Source organism: Phoenix dactylifera, chromosome 1 (assembly GCF_009389715.1).
Source record: "Phoenix dactylifera cultivar Barhee BC4 chromosome 1, palm_55x_up_171113_PBpolish2nd_filt_p, whole genome shotgun sequence".
NCBI classification, from domain to species: domain Eukaryota; kingdom Viridiplantae; phylum Streptophyta; class Magnoliopsida; order Arecales; family Arecaceae; genus Phoenix; species Phoenix dactylifera.
In genome coordinates, this window is record NC_052392.1 from 21,962,885 (window position 1) to 21,979,811 (window position 16,927).

The 16,927-nt window shown below is 37.8% G+C and overlaps 2 protein-coding genes across 5 annotated transcripts; one reads left to right on the plus strand and one right to left on the minus strand.

Moving 5' to 3' along the window:
* Positions 1 to 1,727: 1,727 nt before the first annotated feature.
* On the minus strand, positions 1,728 to 3,613 carry LOC103711501 (probable phytol kinase 1, chloroplastic). 4 transcript variants are annotated; one of them, XM_008797665.3, is made up of 6 exons: positions 3,227 to 3,613; positions 2,765 to 2,832; positions 2,539 to 2,583; positions 2,348 to 2,463; positions 2,159 to 2,273; positions 1,728 to 2,037 (listed from the first exon to the last, which is right to left on the minus strand). In XM_008797665.3, exons 1-6 carry the CDS (start codon positions 3,533 to 3,535, stop codon positions 1,848 to 1,850), a joined length of 843 nt encoding a protein of 280 aa, XP_008795887.1. In that variant the 5' UTR covers positions 3,536 to 3,613; the 3' UTR covers positions 1,728 to 1,847. The 4 variants fall into 4 exon arrangements, with proteins under 4 accessions (XP_008795887.1, XP_008795886.1, XP_026662178.1 ...); XM_008797664.3 differs by having other exon boundaries at positions 2,539 to 2,670; positions 3,227 to 3,612; XM_026806377.2 differs by having other exon boundaries at positions 2,539 to 2,670; positions 2,765 to 2,837; positions 3,227 to 3,358.
* A 1,718-nt stretch (positions 3,614 to 5,331) lies between these two features.
* Positions 5,332 to 13,104, plus strand: LOC103711502 (PI-PLC X domain-containing protein At5g67130-like). The gene is made up of 8 exons (XM_008797668.4): positions 5,332 to 5,732; positions 5,813 to 5,935; positions 6,028 to 6,165; positions 6,281 to 6,379; positions 6,504 to 6,807; positions 12,156 to 12,379; positions 12,465 to 12,551; positions 12,765 to 13,104. The coding sequence occupies exons 1-8, from the start codon at positions 5,370 to 5,372 to the stop codon at positions 12,942 to 12,944; spliced, it is 1,518 nt and encodes a 505-aa protein (XP_008795890.1). The 5' UTR covers positions 5,332 to 5,369; the 3' UTR covers positions 12,945 to 13,104.
* Positions 13,105 to 16,927: the final 3,823 nt, after the last annotated feature.

Sequence of the window (16,927 nt, forward strand, 5' to 3'; positions counted from 1 at the left end):
TGGTAAAATTCAACCTAAATAGGATAAGATTCTTCTCACTGTTAAATAGAATACAAATTTAGAATATTCTAAAAATTTCTGAATGTGGGCGGAAACCTGATCTTGGCTCCTATATCAATTTTGTTTTTTAGGAACGCTAATTCCTGCCGAATTAGAAGTTAAAGTTTTCCGAAGTTCTACAAAGCTTGTCCAAACCTATTCAAAGCGGCAAGATTGGTTTATAATGGGTCAAATGATCCTATATAAAGAGGATGTATAAAAGATTACAACTCCACAGCGACCAACTAATGTAGTTTCCCGGTGACCTACCACCTGTAAAACAAACAAACAAACAAAAAAAAATTCTGATAAAAAAAATAGGGCCCTATCAAATATTACCTATTTAACTTCACTGCCACGGCACAGATAAACTTCTACATGGACTAATAATCTTGGTACCAATCTCGATCAACATTTCGCTCGCTAGGGCCTCTTCATGCCAACCAGCTACCGAACTATAATTCTTATTAGAGATCAATACATGTCCAAGACCTCCATGGTGTCTTAACTCAAGCCTTTGATTTCTTGCTTCTCTTCGGACTCCCAGGTTTTTTGACCTTGCACTTTCTTGCTTCTCTTCCGACTCCTCCTTGGTGGTGAAATATACCACAGATACAATGGCAGGGGGAAGAAAGGCACCGTGAGCATTTATTCTTTAAAGAGATGCTTCAGTGACACGGTTACATGGTACAGTGAAGGTTAAACATCTCTTTACATCCAAAATTATAGATGATTGTCAAAAATAGTAGACCGATCAAGGTTTGATTAATTAATATATGCTTGATACTTGGAAAAACTAAGTTCGACCACCAGTCAGCTTATACAAGAGACTACTTATAAATAGTTTTTTGTTCAACCTAACTACCTAAAGGAATGTAATGGGACAAGAGGGAGTCATTTAATCAGGTAACCACTAGTATTACAGAGGAGGGCATCACAGGAATAATGAAGCATCAAAAGAGGGTAGTTATTGCTTGAAATAACTATCAACCTGCCGCATAAGAAAGGAAAGAGGTTTCACCTGAGATCTCACTCACAACTTAAAGACTACAACAGTTCAACACTTACCCTCTTATTATAACTAATTGTTTTATTAGCCTACATATATGTTGAATTACAATCATATTGATCAAATCCATCTTTTCCATTTCTCCTTTTTTTAGTATCAATTACTCAATGATACTAAATCCTCTTACTCGAGGCATGTTAAAAATTAAGAGAGAGAGAGAGAGAGAGAGAAATTCATTCCACCAATCCACACCAAGGTTGATCATGATAGGAAAATTAAAATATAAAAAGATGTGACTTTTTTGTGTGAGATCTCTGTGCAACGGTAATACTACTCTTGAATTCGAATAAGACCATTCTTTTGTTTATTTCATTAAAATTGGATATTGGATCATGGCCAAAAGTAAAGATGTCAGAGTAGAGTTATTTTGGAATGTACCAGTTGTGTCCGAAATGGAATTGTTGATCTTGTAGCGGTCTAAAATGAACTGAATTACTATCAAGTCAATAGCGAATGCTGAAAAAATTTTCTGTATCATTATAAAGTTATGTCAAAGAACTCTGCCAAATAATAAGGTATGAATGTATTTACTTTGGTTTGGAGTGCTTTGCAAACTAAGGACTTTTTTCTCCAATGAACATGTAAGCGCACAAGTTGTCATCCAAAATCTAGAGTGAAATTTGCAAGAACGTGTGTAAACTCTAGGGGAAACCTCATTCCAATAGTTATATCAGTATAAATAAACATGATCAATAGCATAAACTACAATTTAAAATCTGAACTAGAAGACTGCAGTAGCTCAGTGAGAGCCAAAAAGTAGAGAGGCTGTCAACATACTTGTTAAAGGAACAGAAATGTTATCATCTACAAACTCAGTAACAGGAAGAGATTCCACCACGGTAGCTGCCAAAGACACTACAGCTACTCTCTCGACTGCCTTGTCCCAGTCCAAATGGAAACACCCGAATGCTGAAAAGTAGTAGAGCATCCTGTTACATGAAAGTTTGATTTTTGCTTAGTAAAATCATCAAATTCAATCATATAAAACTTGGCAAAAGAAACTCATGAGAACACAAATCAGAGCACTGTGGAGTAATCAAAATGACACACCCAATGGAGAAGAAGAAACCAAATATAAACATCGAAATGCTGCCAATCCAACTCTTCTGCCTATTGTAAGGAAGCTTTGTTGCTCCATACCTTCTCCCCAAGATATCAGCAAATCCTGCAAAAATTACAGCAGGCATCCAATAATATCTGGAAGATCGAAACAAAAAGCTGATCAGAGAAAGAGATTACCATCACCACCACTCATCATAGCCAGGGACACAACACCAACAGGGGAGTCACGCCAGAAGACCACAGAACAGAACATCAGTACCACAACATAATAAAGAGGACCTCTGAGCAGTTCCCTGCAAACAACCATATGAATGGTAGAGATATACAAAAGAAGAGTAGGATTGATGTCAATGGACACAGGATGTTACTCAGGTTTTCCTTCTCGAGTAACTGATTTGATTAGGCCTTCATCACTGAAAATGCGGAGGCCATAAGTAACAAGCCTTATGCAATTTACAAGAGGAACAAATGCAGCAAAATATCGTGCCTCGATTGAAGAGCTACATATAAAGAATGGCATGGTTGAAATGGCTAGAGACTTCACAGTAAAGTAATGAGAGATGATTTTGATTGCAGGTTGAGTGCAAGGAATACCTGAAAATAGGCCAGGAGGACATGAAGAGAAGCCCTGATAATACATGGACAACCTTTCTGCTCAAGCTCTGCTCTGAAGTGGAGATGAGTAAGAAGTACAGCTAAAGCAATAGTTACAAACCCAATTTGACTAGTACAGCTAAAGAGATACTATGAAGGATGAGATACACTCACTATGTTTTAATCTTCTCTTTTCTCATCATCATCTTTATCCCCTTTGTTATTTTATTATTATTATTATTATTATTTGCAATGAGATATTTGGAAGAAGAATCCCTGGCAAATCTATTTTGCTAAAAAAAGGCTAATATCTAAGCTCCAACAAGTCCATTACTGAAATAGCAAATCACTAGCAGCAATGCAAAAAGACGGATTACTAAAGAAAGCAAACTTAATCAAATTTATAAGTTGTTATGCCATTAAAAAGGAGAAAGAAAGGCAAATTGGAGAAGCAACGCATACCCGTTCGATGAGGTTCCGCTCGGTGAGGGTATCGAAGGCGCGGACCAGGGAGTAGGCGCCGGCCAAGACGAGGGCCGCGGCCCCGCCATCCTGCACCAGCGCTGCCGTTGCCGCCAGCGCGGCGGGGCTGCCGCGCGGGCGGAGAAGGCGCACGGGAGACGAGATGGGCGAGGCTTTCCGGAGGAGTAGGGAGGGAGAGGAGAAGGAGAAGGGGCCGAGGCGGAGGTCGACGGGGAAGAGAGGCGTTCCCCAGAGAGCTCTCGACCGGAGGAGAGGTTGGGGAGAGGATACGGCGCCCCCCGACCACATCGTCGAACGGAGAACAAGAAGATCTACCCAACTTTCTATCGTTCTTTATTTTTCTATAGTTAAAAAGGGTGGCAATTTATTTTTAGTTACTGTATTTGTAGTCGTCATGAGATGCAAACTTGAAACCAAGACCCATAGTGTTTATATTTAAGGTTTTTTTTTAATATGAATATCTTTCGAAATATCAAATTTTGTATGAATATCTTCTCAACATTAATATTTACATGTACATCCTCTTCAAACACTTATTTTACTATTCTATCTATTTTTATTTTTATTTTTGCATATATACTCATGCAATCTATCACCGTTAACTAAAATATTCTTAATGGGTAGACGTGTGAAAATAAATATTTATAAGATGATCGTGATGGAAAAACAAAAAAATAATTTCAAAATTTTTTTATTTTTAATTAAAATAAATGTGGGTTTTATTAACGGTGTTAGAAGAACCATTATATTATGGGCATTTGTGCAAAAACAATTTTTATGAGGATATAGAAATAGATATAAATTTTAGGAGGATATTTGCGCAAATTTAAATTTTTAGAAGGATATTTATAAAAAAATTATATTTATCCTACTTTGTAGCTTGAACTTGCTTTTTTTTGAGTCCCGCCGGAAGGGTAAAAAAAAAATCTAAGAAAAAAATAAAAGAAAAATCCAAGTACTCCTCTTATGGACCAAAAGATTGTACATTGGATAGAAGGAAAGTGATGGAGCTTCATCCTCCAGCTTTTATTCCCCTAATGCTATCCGACTATATACATTCTTGATCACCTAATATCCAAATATACCAATTGGCTCAAACTCTTCCTCAAATTTCTATTATATAGACAGCTCACCTACCTGACATTTATTAGTCATCCTTAACCAAGCGTTTATTGGCCATCTGCAACGGTTTGCTCACAAAGTCATTATCCTTATTAGCAGTATGAATGAAAGGTATAGAAGTTACTTATCCAAAAAAAGGTATACAAGTTTTTTTTTGTCACTATGTTAGTCAACTCTATCTTAAAAAAGTCGCAAATTACAATTTTGGCAGGAACAAATTCCTCAAGTATGATCAAATGACAAGAAAGCAGTATTTGAGATATTGGAGTTAGATTAGGGATTAAAGGGCGAAGGGAAATGATGGAAGTAGCTTCACCTCAAGGAGTTAGTGTGAAGGCATAATCATTTCATTCAATATATAATATCTGCAATAGCAACAATTTCAATTGAACAACTATAATAATGAAATTTAAGATACATGCCAGTCGGCTTGAACAGGAAAGGAACCACCTTGTATTTTTATTACATGCAATCAAGGGGAAAAAAAAGGAAAAATATGAATCATGAGCCTTAATGTTTATGAACCATAAAATGTTGAGCTTAACAACTGATTCAATTGACAAAGTTGCAAAAATTAAATACCGAAGATCAAAATTATAATTTTTATTTTATCATATATGTCTCTCTTTGATCTATTGATGCTAATTCGTACTATTCATTCGCAATTCCTTCAATTTGGTAGGCTCCACCAATTCTTTGTTATTTTTTTTCGCATTGGCGGCTCATACTAATCTCATATGAGCACAACCAGTTGAATCACTAAGAAATAGACCGCACCTAAAAGTTCGGAGAATTTTTTATGAATGATAGACAGTAAAAGAGGTGATGCAATCAACGGATCTGTTTGCCTCGCGAAGTGTATGCATAGCCTGAAAGGCGCAGCATTCTTTCTTGGTCGCCGAATATGGTCGGAATGTGCTTAATTACCCCGGATAAGCCTTTCTCGAGGATGATGCACCCAAAAGCACCTGAGTCTTCCTTGTTACGTGGTGCTAAATAAATGAAGGCTTTAGGAAAAAGCGAAAAAGAAAGAAGAAAAGCAGCAGCCGAGTACAGCTCGAGCTCGGTCCTCCTCCTCTTGCCGTCGTCGCGTGTGCCGCGCAGCGGGGAGGGGGCACTCCCGTCATTCCACCGACTTGGAGGAGTCCCACCGCTTTCCTCTTCCAGGCCCCTCCCCTGTCTCCGGCCCTCTCTCTTTCTCGTCTACTCCCATCCCACTTTTAGTACTAGTTCCAAACAGCAGCAGGGGCGGCAGAAGCGAAGGACATCGATGATGATGGATCCCAGACTGCTCTTCTTGCTGCTTTCGATCGCACTTCTCCTGCCTTCTTCCATCGCTTCCTGCTCCCCTCACAGCTGCCAGGTTTCGCCATTCTCTCTCCTCTCTCGGATCCGAAAGAGTTCTCGCTCCCCGTCTCATTTCGATCTGATCCCCCTCTTCAGCTTTTGGACCCGTGCTCGACGGCGGATGACTGCGCCCCCGGCCTCTACTGCGGCAACTGCCCCGCCTCCGGCAAGACCCAGCCCTCCTGCATCCGAGGCCAGGCCACACTTCCCACCTCCATCGTAACCCCACCCCTAATTCTTTCTTTCTACTTCTTTCCTTAATGTAGCAGTGAGAGTGTGAGGAGGAATACCGGGAGTGGTTTCGCTTTCAGGTGAACGGGCTGCCGTTCAACAAGTACGCATGGTTGGTGACGCACAACTCCTTCTCCATCGTCAACGAGCCCTCCTCCACCGGCGTCCAACGCGTCACGTTCTACAACCAGGAGGACACCGTCACCAACCAATTGAGAGTATTCCTTTGATTTACGCTCCGATCTTTGTTCAAAATTTCTTCTTTTGGTGCACGATTCCTAATTTTTCTTCTTCTTTTGTTCCTTTTTGGTGTTAATTAATACATCATGCTAGAATGGCGTCCGGGGCTTGATGCTGGACATGTATGATTTCCGGGATGATATCTGGCTCTGCCACTCGTTGCAGGGCCAGTGCTACGACTTTACTGCCTTTGTAAGTCCAATTCCATATCTTTTCTCTTCTTGAATGCGTAGTTATCTGAGGCTGAGGCAAAGAAAGAGCTTTACATATAAATTAGTTTGGGTCTAGGTTGTCTAACGAGTTGATGTGATGCTAGGAACCAGCAATTAACACTCTGAGGGAGGTGGAGGCATTCCTGACTGAGAACCCATCAGAGATCGTGACTATCTTCATTGAAGATTATGTGCATGCCCCTAAGGGGTTGACGAAGCTGTTTACCAATGCTGGCCTGGCCAAGTATTGGTATCCGGTCTCAGAAATGCCCACAAATGGCAGGGATTGGCCAGGCGTGACTGATATGGTGGCGAAGAACCGCCGACTACTTGTCTTTACTTCCGATGCTTCGAAGGAGGCTGATGAAGGGATTGCTTACCAGTGGAGGTATATATTGGAGAACGAGTGTAAGTTTCAGAAAACTTGCTATCAACATTTGATGATTATCCGTACTCTTTGTTAAATGTGAGTTCTTTACACAATTAATCACCATCAAAGAGTAATTTGAAAGCAGCTACAGACTGCACGAAGATGATCTTTTGACATGCCGATGTTGCATGATAGATCAAGACTGCTTTATTTTCCTAGTCATGTGCGGACTGCATGATAAGGTAAAGAAGTTTTCATTCTCAAATGCCATGACCTGGATCAGCTTCCTGAACTAAATCAGATGCATCTACCATAGTGTTATTAGCATCATATGATAGGGGTGGGAAGGATGCAGATGCCCTAAGTCATCTATATAAAAATGATTGTTAATGGAAGCAATCTCTATGCGGCTTGATCAGTTTCCTGCATGAAATGAGATGCATTGATTATGTAATGGTCGGTGTATTAAATTTGAGTACACGATAAGAGTGGGAAAGATTTAGATATTCTAGGGCCATTATGTGAACAGGGTTTGTTATAGAATAAATATCTGTTCTTCTAAAACCAGGTAGAGGGAACATCAGTGAGAAGTGCTGCATGATAAGACAACAAATATAGGATCAAGTTGTCAAAACTCTCTTGACCAAAAATGCCAACCATCAAGCTCAAATAGCTTTTCTATGTTCACCTTTAATTAAAAAAAAGATCTCCTGACCTTTTCTCCCTAATGTCTTATAGAATGTTCCACATTCTTTATTGTAAGCCTATCAACAGCTAGAATTTTAGGCTTTTGCTCTCCCTGACTAGTACATAGCTTTCAGATCCATGTTCTTTATTTCACCCAGCAAAAAGATCCATATAAAGTTAAAAACCAGCCTATCTTGTGTTCACACTTTATCTAATAACGGCTTTCTGGTATTTGTGTGTAGTTTGCTTGTTCTTCACAGCCTTTTGTCTTGCTGCACTTTATCCACCCATTAAGTGAGGAAATCTTCCATCATGCTTAAAAATGCATTTTCTTAGCTAAGCCATTATTCACTTCTAGCAGACATAATAAATCTCCTCTATCCTACATGCAGTCTCTCGTATTCTATGTATTCTTTATTCTGTTCATCTGAAGCTAGGAAGTCCACTATGAAGACTGGAGCAAATCAAATGCTTGTGAAAAGATGAAAAATTTAAGATGAAATGTATTGTGTAAGCAAATATCTGGGAAAGCTCTCACTGACAAGGGATGCCTCCCAAGTGAACTGAAAAGAATCTTACAGAGGAACCCAAGCTGTTGGGATAAGGCTTGTTTATTGTGGGTAGGCTTGATTTAAGTCTGTGTTCATGAGTACCACGGTTTTCTGTTTTACTTTTTTACAAAAGTGGCTTTTGATTTTTTTTCCCCGCCAGGAACTACATCTGTTAAATATATGTTAGCTAATTAATGGCGTCGATATCCTCCTTTAGCATTCACTTAATTTTTCCTGAGCATCCATCTTCCTTTTTTTTAGTCATTTACATCTACTGCTGTCTCTATGTAACGGTTAGATATTGCCCTTCTCGACATGCATAAGCTGTTTGCTGTCATCATTCTCCTCGGTTGATGTTATTCGTTGCGCATCAGGTTACTGCCTGGGAATATCCCTTTTCCCAGTTGCTAGATGAATTTTCTTGGAAGGCTAAACAGACCTCTAAATTCCATCTCAGCTCACCATGATCAGGTTCTAAACTGGTGCCTCCAGAGGATGCAGAAGAAAGATTCGTCACCCATGGATTGCTGACATTTTGCAGCCATCTTGTTACAAAGAAATATCAGTGGCGCTAATCTTAAAATTATTTTACAGTAATTTGATGAAACTTCAAATCTAATCCTAAGTGGTCTACAGATTGTAGTATTGATATACAATTTTTGGAGATATCTTAAGCTGATCATAGAAGGTACATGTAATGTGTCAGGGATAATGACCAAACCTGAAACTATTATATCCTTATTTTTACATGGTTATTTAGGTGTGGTAGTTACATATGTACAGTAGACCACTTCAAATATTAGTTATGTACATATGTCTATGTACAAGTGTCAGTTCATATTTTGCTCAATTCTAGGCTCGATCAAGCTCAAATTGAGATTAAGCAAGCCAAGATTGATAATGGCTTGTACACTTGAAATTAATTTTAAAATACATTAAAATATCTAATAGTTAGAATATTTTTTAAAAAAATATTTGATATATAATGTATAACGTTTTCAGTTCATATTTGGCTCAATTCTAGGCTTGATCGAGCTCAAATCGAAATTAAACAAGCCAAGATTGATAATGGCTGGTACACTTGAAGTTAATCTTAAAATACATTTTAAATATCTAGTAGATACTTTAAATATTTTTTAAAAAAATATTGATATATAATTTATAAGATTAGAGTGGGTATGTACATACTACTTTTCACTCAAAAACTAATATCTATATTCAATCGTTGAGATAAATTCAATGACTAAAATCGATAGGATGGCTTATTGAACAATTTGATGACGTCATTAAATTATTACAATTTATGGTGTGATGGGTTGCATGGGCATAGACAGTAACATTTCCATGGTTTAACAGGTCATATGGGACTTTTTTGTCTAATAAACATTGATTTTCAAGCACGAAGAAAGCTTGAATTATGCTTGGTTTAAACTTTTCTCACTTTAACTTGGTTCAAAATTATCTAGGCGGTTGAACTAGTACGTAGCTTTCAGATCCATGTTCTTTTATTTCACCCAGCAAAAAGATCCATATAAGTTAAAAACCAGCCTATCTTGTGTTCCAACTTTATCTAATAACGGCTTTCTGTTATTTGTGTGTAGTTTGCTTGTTCTTCACAACCTTTTGTCTTGCTGCACTTTATCCACCCATTAAGTCAGGAAATCTTCTATCATGCTTAAAAATGCATTTTCTTAGCTAAGCCATTATTCACTTCTAGCAGACATAGTAAATCTCCTCTATCCTTCATGCAGTCTCTCGTATTCTATGTATCTATTCTGTTCATTTGAAGCTAGGAGGTCCACTATGAAGACTGGAGCAAATCAAATGCTTGTGAAAGGATGAAAAATTTAAGATGAAATGTATTGTGTAAGCAAATATCTGGGAAAGCTCTCACTGGCAAGGGATGCCTCCCAAGTGAACTGAAAAGAATCTTACAGAGGAACCCAAGCTGTTGGGATAAGGCTTGTTTATTATGGGTAGGCTTGATTTAAGTCTGTGCTCATGAGTACCACGGTATCTGTTTTCTGTTTTACTATTTTACAAAAGTGGCTCTTGATTTTTTTCCCCACCAGGAACTACATCTGTTAAATATATGTTAACTAATTAATGGTGTCGATATCCTCCTTTAGCATTCACTTAATTTTTGCTGAGCATCCATCTTCCTTTTTTTAGTCATTTATATCTACTGCTGTCTCTATGTAACGGTTAGATATTGCCCTTCTTGACATGCATAAGCTGTTTCCTGTCATCATACTCCTCGGTTGATGTTATTCATTGTGCATCAGGTTACTGCCTGGGAATGTCCCTTTTCCCAGTTGCTAGATGAATTTTCTTGGAAGGCTAAACAACCTCTAAATTCCATCTCAGTTCACCATGATCAGGTTCTAAACTGGTGCCTCCAGAGGATGCAGAAGAAAGATTCGTCACCCATGGATTACTGACATTTTGCAGCCATCTTGTTACAAAGAAATATCAGTGGCGCTAATCTTAAAATTATTTTGCAGTAATTTGATGAAACTTCAAATCTAATCCTAAGTGGTCTACAGATTGTAGTATTGATATACGATTTTTGGGGATATGTTAAGCTGATCGTAGAAGGTACATGTAATGTGTCAGGGATAATGACCAAACCTGAAACTATTATATCCTTATTTTTACATGGTTATTTAGATGTGGTAGTTACATATGTACAGTAGACCACTTCAAACATTAGTTATGTACATATGTCTATGTACAAGTGTCAGTTCATATTTTGCTCAATTCTAGGCTTGATCAAGCTCAAATTGAGATTAAGCAAGCCAAGATTGATAATGGCTTGTACACTTGAAATTAATTTTAAAATATATTTTAAAATATCTAGTAGTTAGAATATTTTTTTAAAAAAATTTTTGATATATAATGTATAATGTTTTCAGTTCATATTTGGCTCAATTCTAGGCTCGATCAAGCTCACATCGAAATTAAACAAGCCAAGATTGATAATGGCTGGTACACTTGAACTTAATCTTAAAATACATTTTAAATATCTAATTGATACTTTAAATATTTTTTTAAAAAATATTGATATATAATTTATAAGATTATAATGGGTATGTGCATACTACTTTTCACTCAAAAAGTAATATCTATATTCAATCGTTGATATAAATTCAATGACTAAAATCGCTAGGATGGCTTATTGAACAATTTGATGATGTCATTAAATTATTACATTTTATGGTGTGATGGGTTGCATGGGATAGACAGTAACATTTCCATGGTTTAACAGGTCATATGGGATTCTTTTGTCTAATAAACATTGATTTTCAAGACGAAGAAAGCTTGAATTATGCTTGGTTTAAACTTTTCTCACTTTAACTTGGTTCAAAGTTATCTAGGCGGTTGAGATAGGCCTGTGTTCTTATTAGCTTGAAGCTCGGCTCAGTTAGGTGCTTGACCAAAGAGGAAATGAGCCAATCTTGATCCTGAATTTCAGGTTTGAAATTAAGTTTTGGCCAAGCTTTGTGAGACTCAGGGTCCAGCAAGCTTCGCTCAGTTACACCCCCTTCATTTCACTACCAGATGGGCTTAGGACTGACATGATTGAGATTTGGTGCCTCATCACCTTGCAGAAACAAATTTGATGTTAGAGATTAAAACTTAATTTCAAACCTGAAATTCAGGATCAAGATTGGCTCATTTCCTCTTTGGTCAAGCTTTGTGAGACTCAGGGTCCAGCAAGCTTCGCTCAGTTACACCCCCTTCATTTCACTACCAGATGGGCTTAGGACTGACATGATTGAGATTTGGTGCCTCATCACCTTGCAGAAACAAATTTGATATTAGAGATTATAAATCAGAAAATCGGCTTTTCTACATGGTTACTAAAAGATGAAAAAATTGAATTCTTATGGTTTTAGGCAAACTTTGTTCATTCAATTCATTTACAAGTGATGCAGAATGCAATAAGCATGATATTGGCATTGCTTCTGGATTTCAAACCAATATTTGGTATTTTTAGCAAGCTATACTCTATATCATTGTATAAGGGACTGATTCTCATTCTTTTTGCACTTTTACATCCCTTCTCCCCTAAGATTTTCTCCTTAGATTTTCACTTAGTGTCATCTTACATTCTGGCTTCTTACATGACCTTATGATCTTGGCAGCTGGAGATCCAGGAATGGTACCAGGTTCCTGTCCAAATAGAAGGGAATCACAAGCACTGAATTCAAGATACGCATCTCTATTTCTGCAAAATTTCTTCCCTACAATCCCTTTTGAAAATGAAACTTGCAAAGAGCACTCAGTTGGACTTGCCGAAATGGTTGATGCTTGTTATAAAGCAGCTGGAAATATTCTGCCTAACTTCATTGCAGTGAACTTTTACATGGTATGACTAAATTACCACTTCAAGAATGGAAAGGTATTCAAAAGTAAAAAAGGTGGAACTGACTAAACAAAGGACATACTTGCAGAGAAGTGATGGCGGAGGTGTTTTCGACATACAAGATAGAATGAATGGATTAAACCTATGTGGGTGCAACACGGTTACTGCCTGCCAGGTTTGTTTCGGTGACTGTTGTATCTCTAGAACCCAGAACTTGCTTAGCCAGCATATCTATGACTGTTGCATCTGCCTGCTGCTGGTTTATGTTGCCATTTCTCCATGATCAAAAGAATCCAAACACTGGATCCAATAGTTGTAATTGTTTTTGTAATTATCTTAAAAGACCTTTTTTGACATCTCTTTAAGATCCGTCTATGAAATTTTGCAGGCTGGGGCACCAAAGGCAGCCTGCAAGAACACTGGATCATCTAATCGAACTCCCACAATTAATGGAGGCACCTTTTCTGGGTATGTGCAGCTGTCAGGATCTGCTTCAAGGTTCCACTTTTATGATCTCTTGGTGATCAATTTGCTTTATGCTTTGCTGATGTTAGTGTTCTCATTGTAGCTGATAATTCACGCTCTGTTATTGCATCATTTGTTAATGAGCTTTTTGCCTTCTGGCGGGTTCTCATGTTCATCATTCTGTTCTTCTTCAAAGTATCCATTATTGCATTTCTGACATGGCTATTGAAGATTTGGAAGACAATATGGTGACCGGGACAGTATTTTCAAGACTTCTATTGTAGAGCCCAACACATTATTGTCGAATCATACCAAAATTAATAGCCATCATGTTTTCTGAACCAGTCACCAATTGTAGTTATGCCTGTAGTTTCTAGACAGCAGGTAACTTGAGGAGGCAAATAGCTCAAATACCTGTGCGGACACGGAGAGGTCTGATTATATGGTGACCTGCATTAGCATATGGCAAGCTTCACTTTGTGAACTTGCAAAAACCTCACCAAATAAGCACCATCATGGTCTTCTGAGGGATTGATCACGCTGGATTGACCAGTTGCTGGTGATCACCAGATAAAATTAGGCAGACTGAGTTTCACATAAGCTCATCAAACCATGTTTATGAAACCTTCATTCATATTCTATAATCTTTAGCAAGGGAAACACTAAAGATTGATTGATTTTTGTCATTCAATTACCTTGCAAATATTCTTGCCCATGTTAAAATTGCTAGTTCAAAACAGGAATACACAATTGGCTCATGGAAAAACAGGTGTTTCATAGTTTTAGCAAGCATCAAATTATGGTTATGAGGTAGATGTTGGTTGGTTTACTTACCAAGGGATATTATCGGTTGGGTAACAAAATACCATTGTTGGGTAACCAAACGCAGCAAGCCAATGTTTAGTTAAGGCTTAAAGTAGAATAAGGGGGAGAACCTATTTGCTCCGTGTCATTCTGCCACTTTTCTGAGGGGGTAGGTGGGCATTCTAATAAGTTTTAGCCGCATTTTTTCTGGGTAACCTGATTAACCTGGAATCAAATTACTCCACCTAAGGCTTTGCTTCCTGCTTAACTTTGACCAGAATATTCAAATAAATTATCCACCCGTATATCTTTCCTCTTTACCAGCTAAACTTAGAATGTTCATTTCCCCCCTCCTCCGTATAGCTTTAAAACTTGGTTAAAGAGGCACCGGGAAAGATGCTTTCTTAGCTTTCCTGGGATCTCGAAACTACCCTTTTATTTGCTGATCTAATCGAGTGCAAAAAGAGATTTGATTGAATGATATTGGATGAATGCACTTTATTCAGATCCGTCCAAGTTTATTTGCAAGCCAAACAAGTCTTTCAATAGAAAGGGGGGGGGAGCAAGCCTGCTCCAGATTAAAGCCGGCCAAGGGCAGTTTTTTCTGGATAAACCATTAGTCATACCAGTTTTTTTTTTTGTGGTACAATGGTAGTTCATGTCACCCTAACATGAACACTACCCTCAGCGTCTAAAGAAAGAAAACGACATAAAGGTAATGGGGCAGAATCAAACTCAGTCCATAGAACCTCTTCCGAATGATGAGCAGTAAAGAAGGCGATCCAGTCTGCCGCTTTGTTCGCCTTCCAAAACACATGAGCAATCTGAATTGAACAACAACCCGCCACTAGTCTCTGGATGTCCTTGAATATGGGGTGACCATCTCTCTGGCGCCCGACATCACGAATTCACTCGGTCACCATAATAGAGTATTCCTTCAGGATTAGGTAGTCTGCCCCAAGGCTCCTCCTCGCATAGGTGACTCCCTCTCATGCTGCCCTGAGCTCGGCTTCAATAACTATCATATCACATATACGTTGCTTGCCTGCCGGACTAGTCTTGAGTTATGATCTCGAATCACAAACCTAATTCCTCCTCTGTCTCCTCCACCGTCAAAGTTCATACCATTTCATTGGACAACCAAGAGACTTTTCTGCAACTGTTTATTGATACTTAATCATGACCGAAATGTACCACATCAATCGTGTTTAACAGCCCCTGATGGTAGGATAACTAAAAGATTTTAGCAGATGATGGACCCAAAGCACCCTAATATGGAATAGTCTTGCTCCAAATTGCCTAAAGCTGCTGGGGCTAAGCTACCGGAGAGAGCAAAAAAAGAAAGAGAGAAAGGGGACCGGTCCTAAAAAGGTGGAAATAACTCCGAGTTCAGTTGAGTGCTTTGCTTCTCAACAAAAGAAACTCTCAAATCCACTCTATGTTGATTGCGTAGCTACTTCATACTTACTGACCTAAAAGATCTACTTCACTAGGTGTTGGATGCTGATGACCGACCACCTGGGTTTGTCACTTTGGACGAAGTACTTTTTATTTTTGCTCAAAAACTCAGTCTCTTCTTTATCCCTTACTCAGCGTGAATCGAATTAATAGCCTAAAAAAAATCAGTATAATTAGGTGCAAAAGTACACAAGATCAGAGCCATCCGCTGTGTCAGATGAATTGCATGTGCCCCACACGTGCTTGTTTAATCATGCATACTTTAACGAGCATCTTTGGAAGCCGACCTTTTTTCAAAAGCGGCCCTCGTCCGTTGTGGGGCTGATGTCCCCTTTGGAGCACCTTTAGGAGGCGTATTGGGTGCGCAGTGTTGCTGCGTGGACGTAAATACTATATCTAAAAGTTGCGATCTTAATCACTTTATGTCGAGAAAAAAAAAAAATCCCTCTTCAGGGGAAATTATTAGACTGATGGCTAGGATGAAATCATCCTGGATGGATTCATTTCACTCTAGATCCACGATGGTATGCCTAATGATTTCTCCTAAAATATACTCATTCTCCTGTCGATGGCCACTTCTTAATAAAGATCTAGTAATCTATCGACGAATTAGATAAAAAGCATATAAATGGAACACAAATAAATCACCGATTATCGGGAACTAGATGCGTTGGTTTTCCTACTTCTGGATCCAATTTTGGTGTTATATATATTTGTGCCACTTTGAGATAGGGGGTTGTGCGTGATATTAGCGCACGACAGTTTTTCATACTTTGCTCTGCTCTATATCTCGTTGAATCTAGATATATATATATATTTTTAATTTGTTGATTAGTTTGTTTTCCACATGGGATCCTCCAAATCATGCGAATCTAGCTGGGATAATTTTCTATGCAACAATGCTTTTGCTTTTTTTCACTAAAAAAGAATGAAGAGGAGAAAGATTAAGATACGATATTTCGGTACTGGATTCAATATCGATACCACCTAGTTATTATATCAGCACGTCTTGTACTGAGACCGATTCGGCGTACTGAATATTAAGATGTGTTTTATGCCGCATATTTGATATTAAAATAATCCGGTACGATACGACATATCTTGAGAAAGATAATCAACTCCTTTTTGTCTATCCATGCACATATATTAGAAAATGTGGAACCCAGACTCTCTTGATCCATCGTATCCAACTCTAGAGGGCGACACCTATACCCTTTATTGATGGCATTGGAGCGGTTGGGGGGGAAGGACAGATGCATGGATAGATATGAGAAGGAGAAAGGGAGCAAGAAAAAGGCACAAACAATGGAACGACCGCTTTGGATCCTTTCCTGTTTTGGATATTCAGTTCAATTTTTTATACTTTGAAAAGAGACGAAATTAAGGCTTTGGTTGAAGATAGTCCGGCATAACAGAATAAATTTTATGTCAGATTAGCATGTTTAGTATTAAAAAATAGATAAAAAAGATAGTAAAATAAATGATGGATCTTATATCTATTTTTCTAAATAAATAAATAAATAAATCTCACCAAAAGGATGGTATTTATTTTTTCATGCTAGATTACCAATTGGAGATAATCTGAAATATAGAAATGCTCTTACTTATATTATATTAATTTATCATTTAATTAATATTAATTATATTAACATATTGTCAATATATTAATATAATGATTTAAATTTTTATAAATAATAGTATATATGAATATATTAATTAATAAGTCTTAATTATTGATAAATAATTAAAATATTTATTAATTATCAATAAATCTAACATAGAATTTATTAGTAATTAATATATCTATTTATATACCGAAACATA